Below are 15,475 nucleotides of genomic sequence, written 5' to 3'. Positions count from 1 at the left end.
CACATTGTACAAATGTCTTAGGTCCCATGCATATACGGTTCTCACAGTGGCATTTGTGGTGGTGGCAGGCTTTTGCTCATGTGTAATCAACCCAATCTCTGGATATGCCGAAGACAAAAGATAGGATATGGTTGCTCAACCCTGTCTATGTAACCAAATTTCAAAAAGGACCATAAACACAGGCTTAGATTAGACTGTTAATATCCTGGGGGTACTGTCACACAATGTGATTGGGAGAAGTAGGTAATGATAATAAGATTCCAGTGAGGTAAATAACCACAAGATTATGCTGAAGGAATCATGGATCCTGCTCTATGCATCTAATTCCTTGACATATCATACTGGATTCTGTTATAGTAGTGAATTAGAATGTAAGCATGAAGGTTTTTCTGAATTTTTAAATTCCTTTGTGGCATCACTGAACATGAGATTCATGTTAGCGAAGTGAGGATGTTCTTGATATCAAAATAATCATGACTTTTGGGATATCCTCATTTCACCCAGCAAAAAAAGATACCAATTATACTATGGTTTATTATAATCAAATTTCAAAAAGTTACAGACAATGAAACAGGTAGAAATCTGAGAACATACAAATACTGGAAATGGTAAGTATGGGAACACAAATATTTTTCACTGTTATTTTGAAACTATTTAAAAAGTTATTTACCATTTGAACCAAGAAAATGAAAATGTATAAAAAAGACTTAATAGTATGTATGTAGGAATACAATGTATCATAGTATGACACAGAAGAGGGGAACAGAAAACTAGAACTATAGTACTATAAAGATACTATTTTATACATGAAGTATAATACTACTTGAAAACTGATCATAACTCAAAATGACTACTGAGAATCACAAAAAAATCTATTTAGAAAGTTAGAATAAGCCAATAAAGAAGACCACAGGCCATACAAAAACAGGAAATGATCTAAATCTGACAGGTAGGCCTATTTTTATTTTGTACAAAGTATTCCTATGCAATAAGTACCTGACTAGTACATTAAAAAATAAGATTGAAAACTATCTAAAGCAATAGTCCAGAGTAGAAAAACATGAAACTAAACAAATATAAACAGATAAAGTATAGAAGACAAGTTTTAATTAACAAGTCAAAAGTATCATGGTGAATACACATGATACTTAAAAGAATTAAAATTATAAAATCTGAACAAAATTTGTGGTATAACTCTGAGGACTAGAGAAATAAAAGGTAGAAATTCGATTGAGGGAACTCCTAATTGAAACTCAACCATTTAGGGCATTATACCAGAAGACACTTCTGTTTACACACAGATCAAGGAAGCAAAATGTTATAGAGGCAAGTTCATGGTTGAAAAGTCAACCAAAAATGAAGGAAGAAGACGACATGACCTGGGAAAGAGAAAGCTAAAGAACTCAAGTCCCTAAATTTGCACACAAAACGAGCCAAACTGATTGGCTGACTACATCATTACACATGTGTGGGATATCTCAGTGAACTCAATTTAAAAAAAAAAAAAAGTCAACCACTGGGAGCTGAGAAAAATAAACAGTTACTAATAACTGCAAAGAACAAAGTTTGAAATTTGAACCAAGTCAATTAACTGCCTTGTAAAACAGAACTTAATCTCCAAGAAAGATAACATTAATGATAATTTAAGCAATATGCTATTTTTAAAAAGATTTATTTATATGAAAGTCAGAATTACACAGAGAGGAGAGGCAGAGAGAGAGAGAGGGAGGGAGAGAGAGAGAGAGGGAGGGAGGGAGAGGGAGGGAGGGAGGGAGGCAGAGAGAGAGAGAGAGGTCTTCCATCCAATGGTTCACTCCCCAATTGGCTGCAATGGCCAGAGCTGCGTCAATCCAAAGCCAGGAGCCAGGAGCTTCTCCGCGTCTCCCACATGGATGCAGGGGCCCAAGGACTTGGGCCATCTTCTGCTGCTTTCCCAGGCCATAGCAGAGAGCTAGATTGGAACTGGAGCAGCCAGGTCTCGAACCGGCATCCACATGGGATGCCGGTGCTTCAGGCTAGGGCATTAATCCACTGCACCACAGCACCGGCCCCAAAATATGTTATTTTCAATACTTAAGTTAAAATTCAGAATCGTTACACATGTAAAGAAAAGAAAATTTGACTCACTGGAAGAAATCTGTGTTAAGTCAACTGTTGCAAGTGGCAGTAAGATGACTAAACAATGTCTAAATATCTTGGAATATGTAAAGGACAACATAAAATGATATAAAGAATGACAGATACAGATTACAAGTAGAAAAGTAAACTAGAAAGCTTCAGAAACACATGAAACTATTTAGAAAGGAATAAACATACATGGGTGCTTCAACATAATTTGGGGGCCAACACTGTGGTGTAGTGGGTTAAGCCACCATCTGCAGTGTCAGCATCCCATATGGGCACTGTTTCAAGTCCCAGCTACTCCACTTCCAATCCACCTCCCTGCTGCTGTGCCTGGGAAAGCAGCAAAACATTGTTCAAGTCTTTCAATTTCTGTACCCACAAGGGAGACTAGGAAGAAGCTCTTGTCTCCTACCTTCGTATTGGCCCAACTTTGGCCATTGTGGAGTAAACCAGAGGATGAAACATTCATTCTCTCTCACTCTCACTCTTTCAAACTGGAAAAAAAAGGGGGGGGCAGGCCAGCGCTGTGGCATAGTAGTCTAAGCCTTTGCCTGCAGAGCTGCCATCCCATATGGGCACCGATTGTATACTGGCTGCTCCTCTTCTGATCTAGCTCTCTGCCAATGGCCTGGGAAAGCAGTTGGTTGGAAAATAGCCCAAGTACCTGGGTTCCTGCACCAGTGTGGGAGACCCAGAACTAGCTCCTGGCTCCTAGCTTTAGATCAGCACAGCTCAGGCCATTGTGGCCATCTGGGGAGTGAACAGCAGATCGAAAACCTCTCTATCTCTCCCTCCATCTGTAACTTGCAAATAAATAAAATCTTTAAAAATTTAAGTTTTACAGCTATAAAATACAGTTAAATGTAGGCTAAACAACACATTGGAAAAGGACAAAAAAACTTGAACTTGAAATATGGTAGGACTTTAATTTACTCCCAAAATGCATGTGTTAGAAACTTAATCCCCAAGGCAACAGTTCCTGTCTTTAGGAATGAGTTAACACAACTGTAAAAAACTTAAGGCTATGAATTCCACTCTTGCTTTCTCTCATCCTGTGATGTCATCTACTATGTTATGATATAGAATAATGGCACTTTCCAGACAACATGGCCTGACTTTAGACTTCTCAGCCTTCAGACTCTAAATAATTGATTTGAAGCATGCAAGTGGGGACAGGTTATACACCACTAATAAATCCAACAGCACAGATCAGAGTGCTGATTTGAGTCCTGGACATTCAGCTTCAAATTCAGCTTCCTGTTATGCATCTGGGAAAGCAGTGGATAATGGCCCAACTACTTGGGATTTTGATGCCCATGTGGAACATCCAGATAGGATTCCTGATTCTTGGCTTTTCTTGCCCTCAATTAGTTGTTTCAGGCATTTGCTGAGTGAAACAGTGGGTGGAAGATTTGTGTGTGTGTGTGTGTGTGTGTGTGCCTTTCCCACTCTATTGCTCTACTAAGGAAATAAGTGAATCCTGAAAATGTTTTCCTTCTTAAATTACCAATTGTGTAATATTTTTTCAGCAATATAAAACAGACTATGCCACAAAATAGATCAACAGATTTTTCTAACATAAAAGAGAAAAGACATAAGCTTCAGAAACACATGAAACAATTTAGAAAGGAATGTAACATACCTGGGTGCTTCAAAAGGACTATACAAAAGTGGAATTAAAGCAAGTTCACTTTAGTAAACAAAAAATGTGAAACACATAAATAGGTTTTTATAAAAAACTACCATTTCTATGACATTTATACTTGGTATTTTTATAACATGCATTTTCAATGAACTTTTAAACCAGTTTTATACATGAACTACAAAATTTGGTGTACAAAAAAAAAAAACTTTCACAATCTTTTTATGTACTCTCATAAGTGCAACTGAAGTTTCACAAGGAAAAAAAGAAATGAAATATAAAATGAAACACCCCAAATTTTTAGATTTGCTAGGATTGAGATGCCATCTGTATCTACAAAAAGTATTCAACAGGGAGTAGAAAAGCTGTGGAGGGGACCCTACTGGAAGGAAGCAGGTGTGTCAGCCCACAGAGGTTAGATCTGTTGAGAATTGCAAGGAGGAATGAATGGGACAACAAATGCAATGCCTGAGTGGGTGACATAAAGGAGAAAAAATCTGAATTCAAGTAGAATGACAAGAAATCATCAGTGAGATAATATAGGAAGAATTTTATTTTAGGAGAAGACCATGTAGTTAAACATATGGCAAAATAAAAGGTGGGGTAGATTATTAGCCTTGTGTTTACGATACCATTGAAGATGCCCTAATCTGGGGGCCAACACCATAGCATATTAGGTTAAAGTATAATGTTTTCTACTTGCATCCATTCTGTTGAAAACAAGAACATTTCATTTTTTTAAATGTTGTATACTATTCCATGGTGTACATATACCATAATTTCTTAATCCAGTCTTCAACTGATGGGGATCTGGGTTGATTTCATATCTTAACTATTGTGAATTGAGCTGCAATAAACATGAGGGTACAGATAACTCTTTTATATGATGATTTCATTTTCTTTGGGTATATTCCCAGAAGTTGAATGGATGTGTCATACCGTAGGTCTATTTTCAGATTTCTGAGGTATCTATCACCATGCTGTCTTCCACAGTGGCTGGACCAGTTTACATTCACACCAACAGTGGATCAGCATATCTTTTTCCCCACATCCTTGCCAGCAGTTGTTCTTTGTTGATTTTGGTATGAAAGCAATTCTAACTGGAGTGAGGTAAAGTATCATGTGGTTTTGGTTTGCATTTCCCTGATGGCTAGTAATCATGAGCATTATTGATGTGTCTGTACATCATTAGGATACCCTGTTGAAAAATATTTTCCAAGAAATCTGACTACAATGGAATGAAGCTGGAAATCAACAACTCAAGAATTTCTAGAACATAGGCAAACACATGGAGACTGAATAATATGCTCCTGAATGAATAGTGGGTCATAGAAGAAATAAAAAGAGACATAAACATTTCTGAAAATAAATGAAGAGGACAATATAACATATTAAAACTTAAAAGATACAGCAAAAGCAGTGTTAAGAGGGAATTTTATCGCAGTTGGTGCCTACATCAAAAATTGGAAAGACACTAAATAAATGAGCTATCAGTGCATCTCAAGGATCAAGAAAAACAAGAAACCAAATCCAAAATTAGTAGGAGAAAAGAAATAATTAAACGTGGAGAATAAACAAAGTTGGAACAAAAAAAAAATAAAAGATCAACAAAACAAAGAGCTGTTTTTTTAAAAAAACAAAGAAAATTGATAACACTATTGGCTAACAACGTCAACAAAAAAGATGGAGAAGACTCAAATCAATAACACCACAGATGAAGGAAATGTATTAACAGATACACAGAAATAAAAAGAACCATTAGGAATTACTACAAAGAGCTGTATGCCAACAAATTGAGAAACTAGAAGAAATTGATAGATTCCTGGACCGCTGAAAAGGGCTTCTAATGCCATCTGTCTTTCAATGCCTTCAGGAATTCCTAAGACCCATATGTTGGGCCATTTGATAGTATCCCATAAACCTCCAACATTATTTTTAATTTTTCTAACTTCTTTTTTTGGGAGGGGGTGTCTAAAATTTCCAGAGATTTTCTTCTAACTTGAATATTCTTTCTTCTGTCTCACTGGGTCTGTTGTTAAGGCTTTCCATCACATTTTTTTATTTTTTCTCTTGAATTTCATTTCCATAATTGCATTTTGATTTCTCTTGACAACCTCAATTTCATGGGAAAAATTGTTACTCATGTCATTATGGATTGTTTTAATTCACAGATTTGCTTCTGTTTACTCCTGTGTAATCCTATGATTAATTTTTTGAATTCTGTTTCCAGCATTTCTTCAATCTCTTCATCTTCACATTCTACAACTGAAGTGTTGTTCTGTTCCTTTGGGGGTGTCATGTTGTCCTCCTTATTCTGTTACTTGAATTTCTGCAGTTATCTGTAGGCATTTGTGGAGATACTCGTGTTTTTTTTTTTTTTTTTTTTCTCCCCTCTCATGGCATTATCTTTGTTTTTTTTTTTTTCTTTTTTTTTACTTTTATTTAATGAATATAAATTTCCAAAGTACAGAATATTGATTACAATGGCTTCCCCCCCATAACGTCCCTCCAACCCGCAACCCTCCCCTTTTCCACTCCCTCTCCCCTTCCATTCACATCAAGATTCATTTTCAATTCTCTTTATATACAGAAGATCAGTTTAGCATACATTAAGTAAAGATTTCAAAGTTTGTTCCCACATAGAAACATAAAGTGAAAAATACTGTTTGAGTACTAGTTATAGCATTAAATCTCAATGTACAGCACACTAAGGACAAAGATCCTACATGAGGAGTAAGTGCACAGTGACTCCTGTTGTTGACTTAACAAATTGACACTCTTGTTTATGGCATCAGTAATCAACCTAGGCTCTTGTCATGAGCTGCCAAGGCTATGGAAGCCCCCTGAGTTCACTGACTCTGATCATATTTAGACAAGGCCATGGTCAAAGTGGAAGTTCTCTCCTCCCTTCAGAGAAAGGTACCTCCTTCTTTGATGACCCATTCTTTCCACTGGGATCTCACTCACGGAGATCTTTCATTTAGGTTTTGGTGTTTTTTTTGGTTTTTTTTTTTTTTTTTTTTTTTTTCCCCAGAGTGTCTTGGCTTTCCATGCCTGAAATACTCTCATGGGTTTTTCAGCTGGATCCGCATGCCTTAAGGGCTGATTCTGAGGCCAGAGTGCTGTTTAGGACATCTGCCATTCTATGGGTCTGTTGTGTATCTCACTTCCCATGTTGGATCATTCTCTCCCTTTTTTATTCTATCGGTTAGTGTTAGCAGGTACTAGACTTGTTTATGTGCTCCCTTTGACTCTTAGTCCTTTCATTATGATCAATTGTGAACAGAAATTGATCACTGGGACTAGTGAGATGGCATTGGTACATGCCACCTTGATGGGATTGAATTGGAATCCCCTGGTATGTTTCTAACTCCACCATTTGAGGTAAGTCAGCTTGAGCATGTCCCGAATTGCACATCTCTTCCCTCTCTTATTCCCTCTCTTATACTTAACAGTGATCACTTTTCAGTTAAGTTTCAGCACTTAAGAAGAATTGTGTATTCATTACAATATTCAACCAAAAGTATTAAGTAGAACAAACAAAAAAAAAATACTAAGAGGGATAACATATCAAGTTGCTCATCAACAGTCAGGGTGAGGGCTGATCAAGTCACCGCTTCTCATAGTGTTCATTTCACTTTAACAGTTTCCTTTTTGGTGCTCAGTTGTCACCTTTCAAGGAGAACAAGTGGTATTTGCCCCTTTGGGATTGGCTTATTTCACTCAGCATAATGTTTTCCAAATTCCTAACAGGGATCACTTTTCATTTAAAATTTAAATACCTAAGAATAATTGTGTGTTAATTACAGAGTTCAACCAATTATCTTTGGATAATACCTCATAATAGAGTGCTCCTTCAGTGTGCTAGGTGTGCCCAGAGAGCTCTGTTCAATGCTCCAGGGTCAGAGGAGTATTTAAGATGACACCCAAGTTGAGCATGGTAGATATCTTTTTATCAGAGGGGAGGATTTGATGAGCTCTGTTGGCACAGTCTCAACCTCAACTCCTCTCCTCCAAATCGAGCAATGTCCAGGCACTAGCCCCAGTGGGTGTAATATTCATCCACACTGCCACAAGGACCACACAAAGGATATGTAGAGTCCTCAGTGTGAGCATGGATCCTGCAACAATGACCTACCCCAGGCAATCAGGGATCCCTGAGAATACAGAATTGCCAACAGCAACTGTCCAGGGACCCAGCATCCCACACAGAGTGTTTCCACAGTCCCAATACACAAGGCTCTGAAAGTCACAGTCACCAAGGATCCACTCTGCCCTACCATTCTATCTTGTCCACAGAGAGGCGGAGATGCTCCCATAGCTAGCTGCCTGTAGGTATTCCACCCAGGCAGCCCAAGCCCCAGAGACTGTGACATGCTGGGAGGCCGGGGACACCTCACAGTCCTATGTAGGCACCCAGGCCCCTGTCAATCCTCCCAGCCAGACTCAGGAGTCTCTTCTTTGCTGTTTGCTGGGTGTGTGCAGCTCTTACGTATTTCCAAAATGGTGTCTGACCTCTCTCAGCTAGTTGTAGGATGCCATTATGGGGGGTTGGGAAGAGAGAAACATGTCTATTTTTCTCTAGATTGGCCCATACACTGTTCCGCACAGAGCTTCAGGCTGTATTCAGACAGTTCTCCCCAGAGCTTTATCACCAGTAATGGGCTGCTGCAGTCTGTTCTCACTTCCCTCTCCAAAGCTGGTGCTGAGGCTCTTGGCTGCTTAGAGCCTGTGCTGTGTCCATGCTCATGCTGCAAGTCACAGCCTCCACATAGATTCACAGCATTCCTCTAACATCCACGGAGTTTCCACTGCAGTTTTATCCCTAACTCTTCCCTGAGATTGTACTCTCTCCACTTTTTTTTTTTTTTTTTTAAGCTATCTTCCTCTAGACTAGAGCAGTTAGTGCCATCCCTATTCTGCCTTCTTGGAATCTCCTTCTAATTCTTATAACCATGACAACTTTACTTTATATGTTTGCCTATATATATTCAGACATTGAATTATATTTACTTTTACTTTACCATTTTACTTAACAAAACCTCATAAACCTACAAAAATATAATGTAACACATGCTAATAAGTAAATAAATAAATAAAACTTACTGGAGATGTATTCATTTTTCTTTGATCTTAGAAACATGTAGAGGTCTCTAAAATTACACCTGGAAGAGAAGGTGAATGGAGGGAGTAGTGAAAACTGATCTGGCTTGTGCCTAGATTCCAATGTGCTAAGTAAAATCAAGACAGGAATGATTATAGAATGATAAGCACATTAGTTGGAAAAAAAGCTTTACACATGAGAAGGGGTAGGAAAGTCTTCCTTAAAAGAGCACAGGCAATTCCATGAATCTGCAAAAACTAAACACAACTTACCACTGGATTAATGAAAACATTTATTTGCTGCTTATTTTGTAAAAAAGGTATTTTACTTCAATTTTAAGCACAATTGTTCAAGTAAATTACCATACATCAAAGAAAGAAAGACCATGTTGTCATTAAAATCTATACAACAGAAAAATAATTGGGAGACATTAACTATTCTATTAATACAGATATAATACATAGGACTCTATTAGTATTTTCACTAAATCATCTGACTTTTATATACCTAAAATTCCATAGAAAGTATATATCTTATGATCTGAAATTTTTGCTCACAATTTATAGGAAACATAATACATTTTATATAGAAGGCACACTCAGTCTTACCTCTCACTTCTAAATAACACAAACACAAATCTCACAAAACATTTCTGCTTATGTTTTTATCCTCCTCCAATTATGCCACAGTCCCAGCTCAATAGACCACCTGGGTTGATACCAAAGCCCATCTCTGCTAAAACAGAAAACATTTGCAGATGTAGCAAAAACTGTCTTCAAAAATTGTCCCACAGCACAAGCAGACCAGATTATTAGACATTTCAAGGCTTGTATGTCAAGTATTACATAATTCCCGCATCTCAGAACCAGATACTTGGCCCAGTAACCAATATGCGACTCCTAGACAAGGTCCATATTTGCACTACAAGGGCCCTATTTCAGGGCAACATTATACTGAGGGACTTTCTTCCTGAGCTTTGTGCTCTAATGATCAAGATTACTGGCCCTTCAGAACACCAGGATCACTGAGTTAATCACTACATTTCCCCCTGGGCTAACAGCAAATTCACACAACCTATCTTGTTCATAGGCACCCATTCTCTTTGTGCCAACTCTATGCCCATCTCTCAGTTCTATAAGTGCCATCCCTCCACATGCATGGATCCTTACCCTAGGAACATACCTTGGAAACTAAAACAAAATGTCTGCTTCCAAATGCATATAAAAATTCTATTGACCCCCTTCTGTACTGTCTGGGAAGGGAGTCACAGGGCATTGTTCTTGATTCCCAGTGTAACTTAAAGGGAAGCTGTCACAATGCCCAGAACCTTTGATGTCCTGCAAATGAAGGAGGAGGATGTCCTCAAATTCCTTGCAGCAGGAAGGAATTTGGCAAATAATAATAATAATAATAATAGGTGGCAAATGCAACAGTGCATCTACAAAAGAAAAAGTGATTTACTGACATGGATTTATTGAACTGAGTACTGAAAGGAGGACAAGAGTCATCTACATCATAAATGTGAAGAGGTCCTGGGAGAAACTTGTGTTGGCAGCTTATGCTATTCTTGCCATTGAAAACTGCTGGTAGGTGGGCGCTGTGGCTCAACAGGCTAATCCTCTGCCTGGCGGCGCTGGCACACCAGGTTCTATTCCCAGTCAGGGCGCCGGATTCTGTCCCAGTTGCCCCTATTCCAGGCCAGCTCTCTGCTGTGGCCCAGGAGTGCAATGGAGGACAGCACAAGTACTTGGGCCCTGCACCACAAGGGAGACCAGAAGCACCTGGCTCCTGCCATCGGATCAGCGCGGTGAGCCAGCCGCAGCGCGCCAGCCACGGTGGCCATTGGAGGGTGAACCAACGGCAAAGGAAGACCTTTCTCCCTGTTTCTCTCTCTCACTGTCCACTCTGCCTGTCAAAAAAAAAAAAAAAAAAAAAAAAAAAAAAACTCTGCTGTGGCCAACACTGTGGCGTAATAGGTTAAGCCTTTGCCTGTGGCGCCAGCATCCCTGATGGACTCTGGTTGGACTCCCAGCTGCTCCTATTCTGATCCAGCTCTCTGCTAATTGTCTAGAAAAGCAGCGGAAGATGGCCCAAGTGCTTGGGTTCCTGTGCCAACATGGGAAACCTGGAAGAAGCTGCTGGTTCCTGGCTTCAGATCAGTTCAGCTAGCCATTGCAGTCATTTAGGGAGTGAAGCAACAGATGGAAGATCTCTGTTTCTCTGTCTGTAACTCTGCCTGTCAAATAAAGAAATCTTTAAAAGAAAAAAGAAAAAAAAAAAAAAAGGAAACCCTTCTCCTGTCAGTGTGATATTCGTGATATCCCCCAAGAACACTGGCCAGAGAGATGTGAAGTTTATTGCTGCCACTGGAGCCACTCCTATTGCTTGTTTCACACCCAGACCCAAGCAGCCTTCCAGGCGCCACATCTTCTGGTGGTTACTGATCCCAGGGTGTCACAAGCCTCTTACAGAGGCATCTTACGTGAACTTGCCTACCACTGCTCTACATAATGCCAACTCTCCTCTCTTCTATATGGACACTGCCATCCTATGCAATAAGGAGCCCACTCAGTGGGTCTTAGGAGGTGGATGCTGGCCTGAGAAGTTCTGCACATGTGTGATACAATCTCCCACGAACACCCATGGGAAATCATACCTGATCTCTACTTCTCCAGATTCTGAAGACACTGAAAAAGAAGAGCAGGCCACCACTGAAATGCTGTGACCAAGGGAGAATTTCAGGGTAGATGTACTGTCCCAGCTCCTGAGTTTACTGCTACTCAACCTGAGGTTGCAGACGGATCTGATGGTGTGCAGGTACCTTCTGTGCCTATTCAAGAGTTCCCTACTGAAGACTGGAGTGCTCGCCCACCACTGAGACTGGGCCGCAGCTCCCTATGCTCAGGATACCAAAGTGGTCTTAAGCTGCTCTTCCCAGTCTCTGAAGCAAAAATGGAAATGAGGTTGATGGACAATAAGCACTAGTTCCTAAAAAAAAAAAAAAAAAATTTCTACAGACCGGTTCTTATAGTTACCCACAAACACTTTATTCTTTATGAAAATAAAACACCAGTAGTAATCCAAATTAACCCTAACAACTCACTACAACCCCTCACGGATGCCCCACTGGAAGATACACTAAATATCTAGGAGAATGAACCAACACCAGGAGGCACTTATATTTACCAACATCTGTTTTCCCTCCATCTGACAGCTTGCTTATATAAACAGAATTGTGTGTGTGTGTGTGTGTGTGTGTGTGAGAACAACACTTAACTCTGCAGCTCCAACTAAGTAGCCTGGAATTTGTACTCTTATCTTTCTGTCTCCCAATGTTAGTGTAGCTTTCAATATAACCAATTTCTACAGGCTTCTCTAACCACAAATATTCACCACAAAATAGCTGCCACCCTAATACAACTGTTAGCCAGCTTAAAAATTGCCATTAGGTTGGCCATGGGGGTAGGAGTGTGAGGAAATAGTTGATATTTGGAAAGGCAGATTTAGGGAGATAGGGAACAAATAATTAGTTTCTATGGTGGCACCAGCCAGGAGCTGCAAGATATATGCACATGCCTGTATCTAGCTAATGTTAACTATTTTCTACTGAGTAATTCAAAACAAGTCCCTAAGAAAGTAAAAGGATATGCAAAGGGAAAGAGAAGACTAGGGGCCGGTGAAATGGCTCACTTGGTTAATCCTCCGTCTGTAGGCGCCCGGTTCTAGTCCCGGTTGCTCCTCTTCCAGCCCAGCTCTCTGCTGTGGCCCGGGAGGGCAGTGGAGGATGACCCAAGTGCTTGGGCCCCTGCACCCGCATGGAAGACCAGGAAGGAGCACCTGGCTCTTGGCTTCGGATAGGTGCAGCACCAGCCATAGTGGCCATTTGGGGAGTGAACCAACGGAATGAAGACCTTTTTCTCTGTCTCTCTCTCTCACTGTCTGTAACTCTACCTGTCAAATAAATTAAAAAAAAAAAAAAAGAAAAGATAATACAATAGGGAAACAATGGGTCCTATAATTAACTGCCAGATCCTGACTTTACCCCACAAGAACATATGAATGCAAAGAATAAGGAAGTGGTTATATCTGATCTAATAGCCATGACTACTTTCCAAAACGTATGTAAGGATTAACAGTCCCCCTGACACCAGAGCAACCAAATAGCAGGAAGTAACTTGTTTTTTGTCCCCTATATAAACACCCATACCCTATTCTTTCTGGAATTCTCCATTCCCCTTCTGATTAACAAGAGTTTCTCACTATTAAGAAACTTTTTATTAAGCTGTCTTCTCTCCTGTTCATTAACCTCATACTTTGTCATGGAGCAAACACACTCCCAGAGTTTGGGGGTGGATGCAACAGGAAAACTTGCTACATTCCTCTCCTACTATCAGACCCTTTCTAAAGATATTCAAGACAGCTTAGATGAATATTTCAAGGCCTTTTTAAGGTTAAAGACCAAGTTGACTCCTTGGCAACAATATCAATCGAGGCTTGTTTGTGATGCTGCTCACAAGCTGACGGGGCACCCAAAGTTTGACAATGGACATCTGGTTACCACAGCTTGCACCACTTCTCACACTCTCAAAACATTTTTTTTTTTTTTTTGTCTCTAGGGTCATGCCTCTTTCAGTTACTGGAAACCTCACTCAAACTTATATCCATAGCATCCATCTACTATAAAGCACCTCATCCCAGCCACTGCTAGAATGATCTCAATCCCAGCACTGGGAGAGGGAGGTATCACTCCCCTAACCAAACTCCCTCTCAGCAGGATGCAGCTATGGAGACTGCTGGAATCCTCATTCCCTAGTTCCTCCCTCCCCTAGGACCCTTTAATATGTAACACCAATTTTTTTTTTTCTTCAGGCCACTGAGGCATGAGTAGTTAAGCCCAAACACAATGAAACTAGGTATAGATAATCTAAAATTTAGTGGTTTATTGTCCAGCAAAGCCCCTGACCTGGGACATTCCAAACTGCTAAGACAATCATTGCAAACTTCAGCAAACAGCATTTCTGCACACACACAGCTGCCCCACTTCACTTTAACAGTGTCCATATGGCACACTGAGCATCCACATGATATCTCCCAACACTTTAAAAAGGGATTCTGCCAATTGCCCAAGAAAAATGAAGTCTGGCTTCAAATCCCATGCCCTCTGTCTAGCTAGGCTGAACCCCCACTCTCTTTAACCCCCAACTATTGTGTTCCCCCATATTATAAAACTTTCTGCCTTAGTCATCCCTGTGCATCTCTGAACCCTAAAATCCTAAAACCAAAAAGCAAACAAAAATATTTCAAAATTATCTTTGAATGGAATAAAATGATTCTGAAGACTGTTCTTATACATAATTTCTTATACATAATATTCCCTAAATGAAAAGGATTATGGTCCAAAAAGTGAGAATGTATATTACTTTGTTTAATCAACATGTCTATTTTGAGGGCGGAGCCAAGATGGCGGAATAGTGAGGGCGCGCACCGATAATCCGGGAAAATTTAGTTTAATAAAAGGGGAGTTATGGTAGCCTCGGAAAAAAGAACCAGGAAAATATTGCAGAAGAAACTCTTCTGGATCAAGTGGCTGTGAATCGGAGGACCTACTGGGAGAACAAGGTCGCCCACCGCACAAAAGCCGAGCCGCTGGACCGAGCCGCGGAAGCCGCAGGGTCTGTGCGCCAGTGCTCGAAGGGGAGTGCATGCCACACAGACAACAGCGGGGAGACTTGGGACGTCCAGGGCTCCGAGTCCACACATCGGTGCTGGAAGGGGACGTGAGCTCAATAACCCGAGACATTGGTGGGGAAACGGGGGTCAGAATCTAGAGGGGGGCCGGAAAGTGCAGCAAACTCACTACCGGAAAGAAGGAAAAAAAAAGGCTTGGGGGTTTCTCTTCCCCCTAACCTTTCAAAGGTTGATAGGCTGCAAAGCTTGAAGAATTCGCAAGAGACAAAGAGCAGGCCCCCTCTCTGGATTTACATATCAACGGGGGAGAGCTAAGGAACTGAGTCACTACAATTCAGTAGCCTGGACAACCCAGTGGGAGTCCAGAGGAGCCTAAACAGACTCTGTGGGAAGAAGCCAGAGACTGGAAGCTAAATACCATCAATTCTGCACAGCCGTGCCGTGCGGTGTTACTTACCCCTGAATAAATAAAATAAATAAATAAATAAAAAGAGAGAGATTTACTACGCATAACCTGAGGGTGTCACCTTTGCACACCCTTAACCAGGAAGAACCAAGCAGAGCTCTCAGGCCGCACCCATCTCAAGCCTCCAAGGCTCTTCTAACAGCAGGAAGTCCACTTAACACGGACATAGTATAAAATAAAAAAAAATAAATAAAAAAAAACGCACAGTGACGCAAGCAGAATTAACAATGCCAAGTAACAAACACAGAAATCGAGGGAACAAGATCAACGATGACACTATGATGCCTCCAAATAAACAAAACACCCCAAACCAAGATTATGAAGATGATGAGATAGAAGAAATGCAAGATACGGATTTCAAAAAATTTATGATAAGAACATTTAGAAGTTTTCAAAAGCAAATCCTTGAACTACAGAAATCCTTATTGGACAAGACTGAAAATCTCTCTCG

At 40.3% G+C, this 15,475-nt stretch overlaps 1 protein-coding gene across 41 annotated transcripts in view; it reads right to left on the bottom strand.

The window, feature by feature from the left end:
• Positions 1 to 15,475, bottom strand: part of LOC103345948 (zinc finger protein 39) — a 74,215-nt gene that overhangs the window by 19,349 nt on the left and 39,391 nt on the right. For 34 of the 41 annotated variants that reach the window (XR_007916585.2, XR_011382925.1, XM_070059267.1 and 31 more), the window contains one exon: positions 8,873 to 8,931. The exons of 6 other annotated variants lie outside the window; for them this stretch is intronic. Coding sequence is in view for 8 of the 35 variants with exons in the window: in XM_070059280.1 (XP_069915381.1) it covers positions 8,873 to 8,931 (59 nt within the window). In the remaining 27 variants the exon portion in view is untranslated. Of the gene's footprint in view, positions 1 to 8,872; positions 8,932 to 9,478; positions 9,603 to 15,475 lie in introns of those variants that run through there. One more of the 41 variants, XM_070059277.1, reaches the window with a different exon arrangement.

Source organism: Oryctolagus cuniculus, chromosome 16, assembly GCF_964237555.1.
Source record: "Oryctolagus cuniculus chromosome 16, mOryCun1.1, whole genome shotgun sequence".
Taxonomy (NCBI): domain Eukaryota; kingdom Metazoa; phylum Chordata; class Mammalia; order Lagomorpha; family Leporidae; genus Oryctolagus; species Oryctolagus cuniculus.
Note: the sequence above shows the minus strand (reverse complement) of the source record. Positions and strands in the feature narration are given on the sequence as shown.